Source organism: Talpa europaea, assembly GCF_964194135.1.
Source record: "Talpa europaea genome assembly, chromosome: 6".
Classification (NCBI taxonomy): Eukaryota; Metazoa; Chordata; class Mammalia; order Eulipotyphla; family Talpidae; genus Talpa; species Talpa europaea.
In genome coordinates this window covers 45,408,430-45,422,500 of record NC_140072.1, presented here as the reverse complement: position 1 = coordinate 45,422,500, position 14,071 = coordinate 45,408,430, and the positions used below count along the sequence as shown (strand labels likewise).

General features: G+C 46.1%; 1 protein-coding gene across 2 annotated transcripts in view; it reads right to left on the bottom strand.

Annotated features, from left to right (window-relative positions):
- ST3GAL5 (ST3 beta-galactoside alpha-2,3-sialyltransferase 5) overlaps positions 1-6,425 on the bottom strand; it is a gene marked incomplete at both ends in the record, with an annotated part of 43,832 nt that extends 37,407 nt beyond the window's left edge. For both annotated transcript variants that reach the window (XM_084235340.1, XM_084235341.1), the window contains one exon: positions 6,341-6,425. In XM_084235340.1, coding sequence (XP_084091466.1) covers positions 6,341-6,425 — 85 coding nt within the window. The remainder of the gene's footprint in view (positions 1-6,340) is intronic.
- Positions 6,426-14,071: the final 7,646 nt, after the last annotated feature.

Sequence of the window (14,071 nt, the reverse complement as noted above, 5' to 3'; positions counted from 1 at the left end):
GAATAATCCCTAACTGGTTTTCAGTAAGCTTGTTGTAAAAGTTACTGATATAAGTATGCTAAAATATCTTACTATATTGGCAGACTTATTACCTTTATCGGTCATTCCATTATTGCTTATGTTGTTTGAAACTGAATTATTAAGTACATACGAATTTGGAATATTTTCCTAGTCAGTTGAAATTTTGATCCACCTCTTTCTTCTTAATTTTTAAAATATAGCTACTAGAAAATTTAGAACTACGTGTGTGGCTCAGGGGATATTTACATTGGACGGTGCTGGTTTAGAGGAACAATAAGCAAGTAGCCTGCACCTGCAACCAAGTCCTGGATGACTAAGGAATGACTAAAAAACTGACAAGCCAAGAAAGGAGAGTCCTGGCAGCCCTATTAACAAACCACTCTGTCCTCCTCTCTCGCTGCTAGAATCTAGATAAGAAATGAGAACAAGGGCCTCCCCGGTGGCGCAGCGGTTGAGCGCTGGCTTGCGAAGCTGCCCGCGGCCTCTGCGGCGCCGGTTCGATCCCCAGCTGCTCCCCGGCCACCAGAGGAGGGTCCCACATGGTGCGCAGACCTCTCCTGCCGCCCGCTGCTCCCCTCAGCAGTGTACTTCGGTCCTTCTGCCTGCTCTGCTCCCCGCTCTGGCTCTGGTGAATTCTCTCACCCTCCCGCGCTTCTGACTGTATCCAGTACTTGTATAAATAAATAAATAAATATTTAAAAAAAAAAAGAAATGAGAACAAGATGTTTGTGAAAAGCAGAAAGGAGGTGAAGACCAAGACAAGGTGATGAAAAAGCAGAAGCTGAGGAGACCAGAGAGTCACGGAAGAAGGATCACTCCACAAGCAGCACAGAAACTGTCCTTGCTCTGAACTCAATACAGATAAACTCTTAAAAACAGCCTTCACGTTCAAAAGACAGAATTAATATTTCATCACATTAGACCTTTTTTTAGTTCATTTGTTATTCTTATCATTTTCTTCCTTCAATAAAACCTACCATATAATACTCAAGTATTATAATCCCAGATTTTTTTAAAAAGATTTATTTTATTTATACAATAGCTGGGGTACAGGCCAGAGGTGCAGGAGGGTGAGAGGATTCACCAGAGACAGAGTGGGGAAACAGAACAGGCAGAAGGACCGAAAGCACTGCTGAGGGGAGCAGTGGGTGAGACACGAGAGGTCTGCTGTGCCATGTGGGAATCTCCCTGGCCGGCCGGGAATCAATCCCACGCTGCAGAGGCTGCGGACAGCTTCACAGTGCTGCGCTCAACCTGCTATCCCTCCGGGGGAGGTCCTATAATCCCACATATTAAAAACTACAGGGAAATTTGGGAAGAAATCACAGGTACGGGAGTTGATGAACTATAAGTTAATAACTATAAGTTAATAAGTTAATCCTGGCTGTGTTGCCATGCTGTAACAGGAGAACAAAAGTGTTTTGTATGACCTCAAAATACTAAAAAAGAAACGGGCTTTTCCACTGGCATGGGGGAATTCTTAAGTAGAGAAATCCAAGAAAGATTAAAAGTAGAGAAACAGTAGAGAAAGTACCATGTGAAGAAAGCTTAGGGAGGAGAAGTCCCAGGAGAGTTTGTAGCAAGAAAGCAAGAAGGGTGGGAGTTGAGATAAAAAACTGTTTGGCCAGAGGAACTCCTTCCTAAGAAGAGGGGTTTGTCAGCTAAAGTGTCCTGAGCATGATTGATGGGCTTTAGTCGGAAGTCGGCTCTCAAAGAGAGTTTTATTCCTACATTGGTCACACACACACTTAAGTTCATACAGGCAAGCCAACCCCAAGTTCCCAAAGTACCTCTGACTGAAGACAGCAGCCAGTTAGCTGGGCCTTCCACCCAGGTGGAAGTCCTCCGGGTCTGGAAGTCTCTGGGCTCGAGGGCCCACAGTCTGGATGATCACACAGAATGTAGAGCTGATGCCGCTGTGAGAGAGCAGGCCTCTGATTAGCAGCAAGCAGAATCAGGGAGCAAAGGTCAGTTCACAGTGCGCTGAATAGAGGAGCGAGCAGAAATTTCAGCTGAAAAGCAGTCGAGTCCAAAGGGGACAATGAGTAAGACTCCGGAAGAGCAGCAGAGTAGCCTCCATCAAGTCCTTCACACAGAGCCAGTTTTTTTGGTTCGTTTGTTTGTTTTGTTTTATATATTTTTACATCATTTTTCATTTTTGTACAATGTATGCATTTTCATCTTGGTTATAGTCCCCGTAAAATTCCCACCATCCTTGTTTGCTCCTACTCCCTTCATGATTCAGCAATTCCACTCCGAGGGATCTACCCAAAGGACCCAAAAACATTAATTCAAAAGGACACCTGCACCCCTATGTTTATTGCAGCACTATTTACAATAGCTAAGCTTTGGAAACAACCCAAACGCCCAAAAATAGATGACTGGATCAAGAAGATGTGGTACATATACACAATGGAATATTACTCAGCAATCAAAACAGATAAACTCATGCCATTTGCAGCAACATAGATGGAGCTGGAAGGGATCACGCTCAGACCCAGTTTTTAGGACTGCTCTGAGTCTGCTTCAGGTATCCACTCCTTTTATACATCCTTATCAGGCTTAGCCTCGGGCACCGTCTGTTTTATCAGTCTTTAACACTCAGTACATGGCCTCAGGTACTTTCACTCACAGTGCTCGCAGGCACCTTAATATTTTTAGTTTTACTTGTAAGCTTTATACGTTCATTACATAAAGTGTTCCCCACAGTTTGGCATCCTATTGCCTGACCCAAGGAAGACAGACAGGGTGGGGGGGCCGGGATGCCGGAGGTGACTACACTTGCCGAGAATATATTGGCTACAGTCAGAAACTGACTATGACGCCTAGTAACTGCCTCAGTCTCCTCTGTGAAAAGTCACATTGCACTCAACAGCGAGCATCTACCAATATGGTTATTCCAAAACGGGAATCAAAGAGCTGTGCTCACAGCTCCTAATGCTGAGTATACACACACAGAGGACACAGCCATCATACCTCTGCATATACCGCCATCAGAAATGCATATATTATATATGCCAAACCTAACAGTGTGCTAGCCATAGAAAGGGGAGGTTCCATGTTCCCTGTCCCACCCAAGGAATGCTGCAGCTGGGCAAAGAGGAGAATGTAGAGAGGGCAGCGAGGAGGAAGGGTGGGCATCACGAAGACTAGGAGGAGGCCCTTGGAACAGAGACATGTGAAGAAACTGCACTTGCTTCTCAGCCTTGAATTTGTACCAGGGTCTTGGGGATCATGGAAAGAGACACTTGAAAGAGACAGAGACGTGAATGAGACCCATGGGGAGACTGACAATGACAGCCTTTATCATGACTTGGGTTTTGATGTTTCTCTTCTCCTTTCAGACTTGTCCGGCTCCTTCTGCCCTTTTTTCCTATAGGTCCCCACCAGAAGGTGCCTTAGACCTGTGGCAAGATTTTGGGCCTCAGTGTCCTTACCCTGTTTTGTGCCAACCCTGTTTGGCTGGGCATTTACCCATGAGGGGATGGGTAACTTAGGGTGTTTAACTGGAAACTAGTTTAACTATATTCCTTCTTCTCCTTATTACACACTAATTGTATTAGTTATTTTCTATTGAAGGTCTTAAGCACTAGAGTATGTTTTGTCTTTTTTTTTTTTTAAAGATTTATTTATTTATGCATACAACAGCTGGAATACAGGCCAGAGATGCAGGGGGTGGGCGGTGTGCGTGTGAGAGGATTCACCAGAGACAGAGTGGGGAGCAGAATAGGCAGATTGACTAAAACACACTGCTGAGGGGAGCAGCAGGAGAGGTCTGCTTTGTCATGTGGGTTTCTCCCTGGCAGGCCTGGGATAGAACTCGTGCTACAGAGGCTGTGGATTACTTCACAGTGCCGTGCTTAACCCCTTGCGCCATCAAGGAGGCCCACAGTATGTTTTGTCTTGATGCAGTAGATGGCAGAACCTATTTAGAGCAGGCAGGTTTGGGGATCCCAGAGGACACAACAATTGAAAGGGAGCATCTGCTTCTTGATCTGAATGCTGAGTGCATGGGTGTGTTCAGTCTAGAAAATTTGTTAAACAATACACTTATGGTGTGTTTTCTAATATGTATACTATACAAAAAAAAAAAAAGCTATTAAAGTAAGAGAGCCTAGTATGGCCTTGTAGCCCTCTCACCTCATTTTCCCCCACTCCCTGATACATCTCAGCCACTCCCACCTCTGCACGTGCACTTAAGCCCTGGCGGTCTCCCCCAGAGCCTGTCTGTCACCATCCATATTTATGGCTTCCTCCCTCCAGGCCAATGATTCAGGGGCCTTTGCTAACTTATGTGACTTACTCTGATCCAATCTCTGCTTCTCCTTCCTCAGCAGTAAGGGAGTTTGCACCATCATTAATGTGCATATATTCACAGTTGCTTCATTTCTGCCAAGCATTCCCACTAAAAACACAGAGGGTGCCCTCTGGGAGCGACCTCAATCCTCCCAGTCTCCACAGGCAAATGGGATTAAATGGCTCCTCAAGAGCTAGAAGGGTAGGGGTGGCAGACCTTGCCCCTTCTCCCACGAACTGCCGGCTCTGAAACTCTCCTCTCTGTGTCCCTTCACCTGGGTGGATTTCTGCCGAAGAACCTGGAGCCTCTTTTCATTGTCCATCACCTCCTAAGAGCCAACCTACTTCCACTGCTGCTAAATAGCCAAGCAAGGAAAGCAGTGAAGAACTGGAGGAGGCAAATCCAAGAACAAAGGGTTTTTATAGTGCCTTGAAAATAGCCTTAAAATTCACTACCAGTTCACTACTCTTCCGAAAACACAGGACAATGTGGCAGTCTGTGCCAAAATGGATAAGCATTTTCAAAGCAGGTAGTCATAAATGCAAATTTTCAGAATTTATCCCTATCAAACCTCCCCCCATTCTCCTCTGTACACCCTTTCATGCCTTTCCATCTCACTCATTTCCTTTCTAGCCTACAGTAAGAATAGCAGCTAATCATAACCAAGAATATCCAAGGTTCATTTCATCCTACTCAGAAAGCAGCACTCATATACGGAGATACTTGGATTCCAATGCTCTGCCAGTTCACATTCTTCTCTCTTAACCAAGCAATGGTTGATATTCTGGTGATCCCCTGTTCGATGAATAGAAATTCCCTACACCTTCAAGTTTTCAAAATTACACAAATGAAACTATGACTCTGACTGTTAAGTGACTGTTGAGTCACTTAACAGTCACTCAACAGATATAGATTCCTTTTCCATAGTTTTAGGGCACACAACCTTCTGTGAAAGAGGATTAGCAATCATAAGCCAAGAAGGCTCACATAAGTACCAGAGGAAGGAGATAAGTCACCCTCCTCCCCATAACTCCAACAACCAGCACCATGCTTGGCACAGCCCACAACTCAAAGATACCAGCTGAACTCGGCAGCTAAAGCCATTTCATTCCCTATTTTAATAACAAAAAGCAAAAGCCAACGGCGTACACAAATTAGGATTTGGGAACAAAATTTGTCTTTCAAGTCAGCTAGTGATTTTGCACTAACTTCACTCCAAAGCCCATTTTGCAGTCAGAATGATGGCACCAGGGGTCTCAAAGGACCTGGGCCATCAGCAGGTCAAGCATCCCACTACAGAGCAGATCGGGCCCCAAAGGAGGATTAATGAAGGCCAAGGTCAGCCCACTTGTGCAGGGGAGGGGCAGGACCCCTCCTTTCTCTATTTGCTGGGCTTCTCGGAAATGCTCCCCAACAACCCCGCCTTACTCACACACTAAAGGCGAACAGTGAATGCAAGCCCAGTCACACGACAATTCAAAGGCAGCAAAAAGGTCACCAAAATGTGTCTCTTCCACAGGGCTAGTCGCAGACAGGCAGCAAGGAAGGTCACTGGCGAATTTCTACCCACAGATACCACACACCATGCCCTGCCGCTGGGTGCAAAGGGAGCTCTGCAGGGTCTAGTTACACTGCAGAGGGTCCCCCAATCCCGACCTGGAGAAATGGGTTAACGGCTCTGATGGCTCCGAAGCTTCCACCAATGAATTAACCCCGACTCGCTGCGGAAAGCTGGGGGCGTGGGCGGGGGGAGGCCCAGCGCAGCTGAACCTGCCACCCCTGATCTCCTCATGCTTCTCCACCCCCGCCACCCTTGCGCGGGCCGCGGCGCCCCCAACCGCGTCCCCGCGGCCCGGGGCCACGACTTCCAGCTCCCGGCCCCCAGCCAGACGCACCGGGGCGCGCAGACCCTGCGCGCAGCTAGGCGATGCGGGGGCCGCGGGGGGAGCGGGGCAGGGCTGCTTTCCGCCGCTGCCCCAGCCCGTGGCCGGGCTACGCAGCAGAGGGGGCTGCGCCACGTACCTCGGCCGGCAGGTGCCGCAGCCGCCGCCTCGGTTCGTAGCTTCAGGGCTCGCCGCTCCGCGCCGCCAGACGCCGCCGTCCGCATGCTAGGGAGGGGGCGCCGGCCGGCCGCCCAGCGCCGGCCCCGAGCCCCCACCAGCCCCCGGCGCGAGGGTCGCGCCCATTCAGTCCCGGCCGCCGGCTCCCCCGCGCGGATGCGGAGGCGGGGCGCGGGCGGACCCGGCGTCACGAGGACGCGGGAGGCCAATCCCCGCGCGCGAGGCTCCCGCGGCCGCCCGCCCCCAGAGGGCGACCCCTGCATCCCCGAGGCTCGGAGGAGCCGGTCGCCCCCATCTGGAAACACCCGGGGGGGCGGAGCGGAGGTGCCGGGCGCCCGCTGCGCTCTGCAATTCTGCGTGGCGTTGCATGGTGGAAGGTGCTGGTTACGTGGTGGTGTATTTAAACTGGTTATTAAATGGCTTTTATAGTGCAGAAGGCTTGTAGGTTTGGGGGGGGGGGGGTAGAAAGGGGCTTTACTCGCCGGCACTGCTTCCCCAGACTGACCCTGGCCGGTGGTTGCTGGGACCCTGGACACTAGCAGAAGACAGCCCTGGCGGGCCTGGGGATCTGTAGAACAGCTTTATGTGGTTCCACGTGTAGAAGAGAGAGAGAGAGTGATCGTTGCCCACTATTTTTATTGATGAGTAATTGATGCCTAAAGAACAGAAGGTACTCTAAATCATTGAGGGCATTTAATGGTAAGATCGGTTTCAGAAGCTGCGCTTTGAACAATCACATTCGTAACAGCAGAGTCCCCTTGATTCTAGAGATGAAAAGTCGTACAGTTTTTAAAAGTACCAGTATTAGTGAATCCCCAAATTCAGGATTTAAAAAAAATTAAAGCATTGATATGTTACGTCTTTGACATAATCAAGGGTGTGTTATGCGCCTGCCACGCTTATGTGCCTTAGGACGTGCTGACTGTTCTGTGAATTCCCACTGAAGTTGGTTCTGCTTTCAGAATTTCCTTTCAGGTTGACATAGAACTTTTCCGTCCAGTGCCTGTGATACCGGTTCCGGTTCGGGTTTGTAAAGAAGATCCTAGACACTGAGCCAAATGTATTTACATAAACCGAGAGACTTTCTCTTTTTTACAGCAGGTTTGCTCAGCAACTTGGACATGTCTGTGCTCTTCCCCAGTATTGTCAGGGATGCTGGGGAAAATGTGGTATCTGGGTAATAAAGGGTCAAAAGGAAAATCTTAGGAAAGAAAGGATGGCAGGACTCTGTGTTCATACTGTAACAGGGTGGTCCCCAGGAAAGGGGGAGGTTCCCTGCCCCACCCAAGGGAGGGTGGAGCTGAGCAGGAAGAGGAGAAGCTGCAGAAGAGACTGAGGAAGGAAGCAGGATGGAGCCAGGAGACCTGGAGGAGGCGCATGGAGCCTAGAGACACGTGAAGAAACTGCACTTGTCTTTTGGTCGTGGACTGGGTGACACAGATGTGGGTGAGACCCGTGGGGAGGTGACCATGGCAGCTTTTATCTGGATGTTGATTTTGCTCTTTTCCTTCCGGGCTTGTCTGGTTGTTTGTGACCCTTTTCTGTGGGTCCCCACTGGAAGACGCTTTAGACTTGTGGCAGGCTTTGGGGCCTTGTTCTGGGCCGATCCCATTTGGATGGAGTTTTACCCACGAGGGGACGGGTAACTTTGGGTGCTTCATTTAGAAACTAGACTCTTTGCCTTGCCTGTATTGTTTCCTAGTTTTATTAAAGTTCCTTCCCATTAAAGTCCCATGTGTTTTGTGTTGATGCGGCGGATGGCAGAACCCATTTAGAATAGGCAGGTTTGCGGGGTTTGGGCTGCCCCTCTCCCTGTCCTATAACAATACCTCCCAAGGGGGTTTTGCCACAGAAATGGTTTAGGGATATTCTTAGGTGAGGATACTGGAGAATTTTGAAAGATTGAAGGAAAAGCTGTCCAGTGAGTTGAACAAGACTGCCTAGAAAGAGCAGCTGCTGGGTTAGTGACAGCTGCAAGGACAGTGCTGCACCTTCACCATCCTCTTTCTTGGAGACCAGCCCTCCCAGAACTGCCAGCTTGACCAGATATTCTTTACCTCTGTCTTTGACTCAACTGCCGGTCCCCTTTTCTCCCAGATACCCCTTATCCATTAAGCCAGGCCCTGATAGCATTATCACTACAATGGGGATCAACAGTTCCTTGGCTTGGAAGAGTGGGTATAAAGTGGGCATTAAGGAAAAAGTCAGTTTGAAACTGCCTCTTGTGCTTGTCTAACAGGACAGCTGTCAAGGATAGCCTGAACACACTACTTCATACCCCACTTGCTTTTGGTTGGGACAGAGATTGACCCATTTATGCAACAACATGATCTCTCACCCAATACTTGATCTTCCATTAGGGAGCCATCCTGAGTTGTTTTGGATTAAGACTGAGACCCCCAAACAATAGATTAGGGTCAGCCGCTAGATCTCAAAATCTTACCTGGTCTCAGAAGCTTCAGGACACTTAGTAGCAAAGAGGTTGGATTAGTTGTAAGTCTGGGAAAGCCACTATAATTTTGTAATTCTTTAGTTCCTTATGCACATTACTTTGGTCACTGATAGCAGGCATTGCAGTTGCCCTCAACATCCTATTCACTCTCCCCTGCTGTGATGCAACATGCAATTTAGGTAAGTTTGCCCAATTCTTAGCTCTGTGAGGGCATTCACTGGTCGAAGCCTGCAGCTCTCAAAGTATGGTCAGTGCATCCTTGGGAAGTCCCTGAGGACCTTTCAGAGAATCTCTGAAGTAAAAATCACTTCATGATAGTTTAAGACATTATTTACTTTTCTTGCTGAATATGCAAAAGCAAACGTGGGTAAAACTGCTAGCATCGTCACAAATCAAGGTAATAGCACAAAACTGTACAAATAGGGCCTCCCTGGTGGCACAGTGGTTGAGCGCTGGGTTGCGAAGCTACCCACAGCCTCTGCAGCGCCGGTTCGATCCCCAGCTGCTCCCCGGCCACGGGAGGAGGGTCCCACATGGCGCGCAGACCTCTCCTGCCGCCCGCTGCTCCCCTCAGCAATGTGCTTCGGTCCTTCTGCCTGCTCCGCTCCCTGCTCTGGCTCTGGTGAATTCTCTCACCCTCCCGCACTTCTGACTGTACCCAGTGCTTGTATAAATAAATAAATAAATCTAAAAAAAAAAAAAACTGTACAAATATTCTTCACTGCCACATACTCATGGTAAAAAAAAAAAAAAGAAAGAAAAGTGTGGTTTCACTTAAGAATGTTCTTGATGGAGCAGTAAAAATTATTAACTTTATTAAAATCTCAACCCTTGAGTATGCATCTTTTAAATATTTTATGTGACAAAATGGAAAGTGCACATAAAACACTTTTGCTGCAAGTGAGAGTGTGGTGATTGTCCAAGAAAAAGCATCCTGCCATTATTTAAGCTGAACTAGCTGGTTTGGGGTTTTGATTTTTTTTTCATGGAACACCATTTTTACTTGAGCAAACAGCTGACACATTAGAGTTACTCCCAACTGGGTATTTGGTAAATATTTTCTTGAAAGTGAATTAAGTGAGCCTGTCTTTTCAAGAACAACTGACTGCTGCCCATGGTGAAAAATATTCTAGCTTTCAAAAGAGATTTAGAATGTACGCTTCTATCACCATAAGTTTGACAGCTTCTCAATATTTATGGACATTTCTGATGGCATCTATGGTGATATTAATGAATATAGTTTTTGGATATTGGATAAAATATAATGTGCGAACATTGGGAAGACCTGCATTTGCTCAGTGAATCCATGTTTTCCTGTCGCTAGTCCATGATATTACAAAATCATATATGGGTAAAAGTTCCATTTTAAATATAAGGCAGACAATGGATCTTAAGACACTGTTATGAAAAGTTTACAGAAAAGGTTTCAAATTTCATAGTGCAACAAACCTTTAATAAATGGCCTCTTACAAGAGTTTTGGTGTAGTATCAAAGAAGACTATCCACAATTATCTTAAAAGGCTATAAAATACTCCTCGCTTTTCTAACTAAATGTTGGTGGTGTGAAGCCAAATTTTCTTCATTGTCCTTCAGTAAAACAATTTGCACCAGATTGAATGTAGAAGCAGATATTAAAATCCAGCTGTCTTCTGTTATGCAGACTTAAGGAGATTTGTAAATATGTAAAAACAAAACAAAAAAAGCCATCTTCTCAACATCTTGTTTTAGAAAAAGAGATTTTAATCAATATTATATTAATGTGTAATTTTATTATTTTGTGAATTATATTATTCTTGATGAAATTTAACCTCTACTTTCAATAGAGATTACTATTAATGGATAACTATCAATAGATAAAATCTTCATTAAAAGATTCTTTGAGGTCTTCAGTAATTTTAGGGATGTAAAGCAGGCCTGAGACTAGAATTTGAGACTTGCTTGTGTAAGCCAGCCAGAGTAGTCCCGTACTCCTTGCCACTAGGATTGGCACATGGGTTGCCGTAGAATAGTTTGATCCAATCAGAGGAAATCTCAGGATTTATTGCCTGATATGAGAGAGATGCTTTCAGGTCCCAATAGACAAGAGGGGGGCAATAAGTAGCCTTAAAAGTTATCTAGAAGGCAGCCAGTTTAAGCCACAAGAAAATCTTACTTTAGAAATGGAATAATCCTGTGGGAAGCAGATGAGAGTGGTTTGAAAGGAACCATTGCCTTTAAAGCATTTCTGAGTCACTATAAAGCTAGCCCTGCAGCCCATTCCATGTCAATACATTCTACTTTTATAGGCCAATAAATTTCATTGTGTGTTAAATTAACCAGCCCCAGATCTCTCAATTGATACATGGTACACCTGTTTGGGCATGTTCTTACCTAAGCATGTGCCTAAGGCCTCAGAATAATACACTTTCTAGGGTTTACTCATTCACTCATCTTCACTGCACCATAAGTTAGCTTCCAAAGTGAAGCTGGAAGGTAGGAAACTGACCTAATACAGAAAAGTGGGATCAAAAGCTCCAGCACTTTTGTGAGTGATAGACACAGAGGTAAATGATATTGAAGGGACGGTTATAGCAGATTTTTATTTTCTTTAGCTTTTATATATTTCTCAAATTGGACATGAATCATGTGTTGCTTTTATGTTGAACAAAAAATAGAACTACAGTCACACTGAACTCTATCGATTGATGTTGCAGTCAGCAGTAGACCCCATATGTCCTCCATATAGGCACACAACCTGGGTGTGGAGTAGGCTGCGCCATCTAGTTAGTGTAATTACACTCTATAATGTCCATCCAATGATGAAATCACCCAACAACCTGTCTCAGAACACAGCACTGTTTATCGTAATAGCATCATCAAGTGACACATGACTATTTTGCCTGTTTTAACTGAATGTGTACGAAGGCTGAGAAGGCAAGATGGGGTGCAGGATATGGTAAAAGAACTTTTGAGCTAAAATTGCTTGCAGGGAAGAAAGATGATCCTCATGCAGACAGGCCCAGAAAAGAAATTTCCTGTCGTTTATAGCTTTGCCAGGAACCAACCTCAAAGTCAGGAGATGAGTGAGAATCCCCAAGGTTTAAGGCATCATTAATTAATCAATCAGATGGGCTGGATATTAGCAGTTAAAAAAATGAGAAAGGCCAATGTGAAGGTAATGTCAACACCGAAAAAGATTTAAAATGTCACATTAAGTGAAAACGAAAAAGAGGATGCAGATTGTGTGCAAACTTCCCTTGTGGCCAAAAACTGGAAGAGAACTTGGAAAAAGAAAACAGTTGTGGTGTTAGGGTGGCAGGATCGTGAGTAATCTTTTCTGCCTTTTTAAAGAAATATCCTTTCATGTTGTCATAATGTTGTTTTTTGCAATAAATAAAAAGGAAGGGAGTCATTGGATCAGATTACCAAGGTCTCAGAGGCCGCTCCAGATGGCCTGTGTCTTCTCGCCTGCCAAATGGCTCTCACATGAAACCAAGACAGAAGCCATGCCTTCTCCAGTGCCTGCATCTCTGAAGCTGTCAGGGGTGATGCTGATGTGACGCTTATAGACGGCCAGAAGGAAGGGAGGGGAGGCAGCCATGGCAGCTGGGCTGAGGATGAATGTGAGGTAGGCGTCAGCAATCCTACCTCCTATCACCCCCACGTTTGGGGGCCCGCCCCAGGCCTGTCTTTGTCTTTCTCTCCAGCTCGGCTTTCCCTTCCAGTCACCTCCCATCTCCTCTCCCTGGGTGTCTCTCTCTCTCTCTCTTTCTCTCTCTCTGTCTCTCTCTTTCTGTCCCCAGGGGCCAGGACACAGCTGCAGCCCTCAAAACACAGACTCCTGCCCTGCAGCACAAAGAACACCAGTTCCTTAGGGTTTTTCTAAGAATTCTTCTTCTGAGCAATCACTGGAGAAGCAGAAGTAAAACAAACAAAGGATGGGAAGAGACAATAGGAAAACATCAAGGGAACACTGCTGGCAGAGGGAAAGCTCAGATTGAAGGAACAAGTTTCACACAGACTGGGTCCTTCTGGAGGCCTTGGGGCAGGCATCGATAGATTCAGACCCCTCTGCTTTTCCATTTTCTTCTATCTGCCTGAAATATTGTAATTTTTACTGATGTCTAATAAAATACCTACCCAAATGTTTGAAAATCATAAATGCATGCTTCAATGAACGATCTTTTTTTTTAAAAGTCACACAGTAAACTATAGGTATTCCAGTTTTATTTTATTTTTTTAAAGATTTATTTTATTTATTTATTTATTTATTTATACAAGCACTGGGTACAGTCAGAAGCGAGGGAGGGTGAGAGAATTCACCGAGCCAGAGTGGGAAGCAGAGCAGGCAGAAGGACCGAAATATACTGCTGAGGGGAGCAGCGGGCGGCAGGAAAGGTCTGCGTGCCATGTGGGACCCTCTGGGGAGCAGCTGGGGATCAAACCGGCGCTGCAGAGGCTGTGCGCAGCTTTGCAGCCCAGCGCTCAACTGCTGCGCCACCGGGGAGGCCCTTCAATGAACGATCTTTAAGTGGACACACCATGTCACAAATAGATGAGGAAATATAATGCTGCCACTTCCCCAGAGCCCGTGGCTCCTTCAATTACCTCCACCACCCCCACCCCCCAACTCTTCTGAATTCTCCCTCTGAGGTTCCTGTGACCTGGTTCTGAGCTTGGCAGAAAGGAATCCTACCATTTGCACTCTTCTTGTCTGGCTCCCTTCACTCAATGTTGGGTCTGTGGATTTTATCTGTATTCCTGCACGCAGCCTAAATGTGTTTGGTGTCATGGATGTCTGTATGGCTAGAATAGGGTGGTCCCGGTAATATGGCTCTATCGCAAATGTCTCATCTCCTTCATGGACATTTGGGGTGTTACAAGTTGGAGATTCTAACAAATAGAGCTGTGAATTTTTTGATCACATCTTGCAGTGGTCTTGTCTTTTTTCAACTTTCAAGAAGAGGAAGAACAAGCTTCAGAGAGTAGCAGGATGGTGCAGAGTCCATGGTCATATCACCATATCACTCATCATCACCACATTGTACTGGACCAAGTTGATCTGGAAGTACACCAGGAGAGGCTTGGGCATTGTCCTTGAATACTGCTTTGTCTAACTACACGTAGAAAAGTAGAAACTCAGAGCATCAGAGCTGGAAGAAATCTTGTATATTGTCCAGCACAGAATTTCTCAAACCTCAGTTTTACAAATACCATCTCTGTCCTGTTTGCCGTATTCTTGTCCCACCTGTACTATCACTT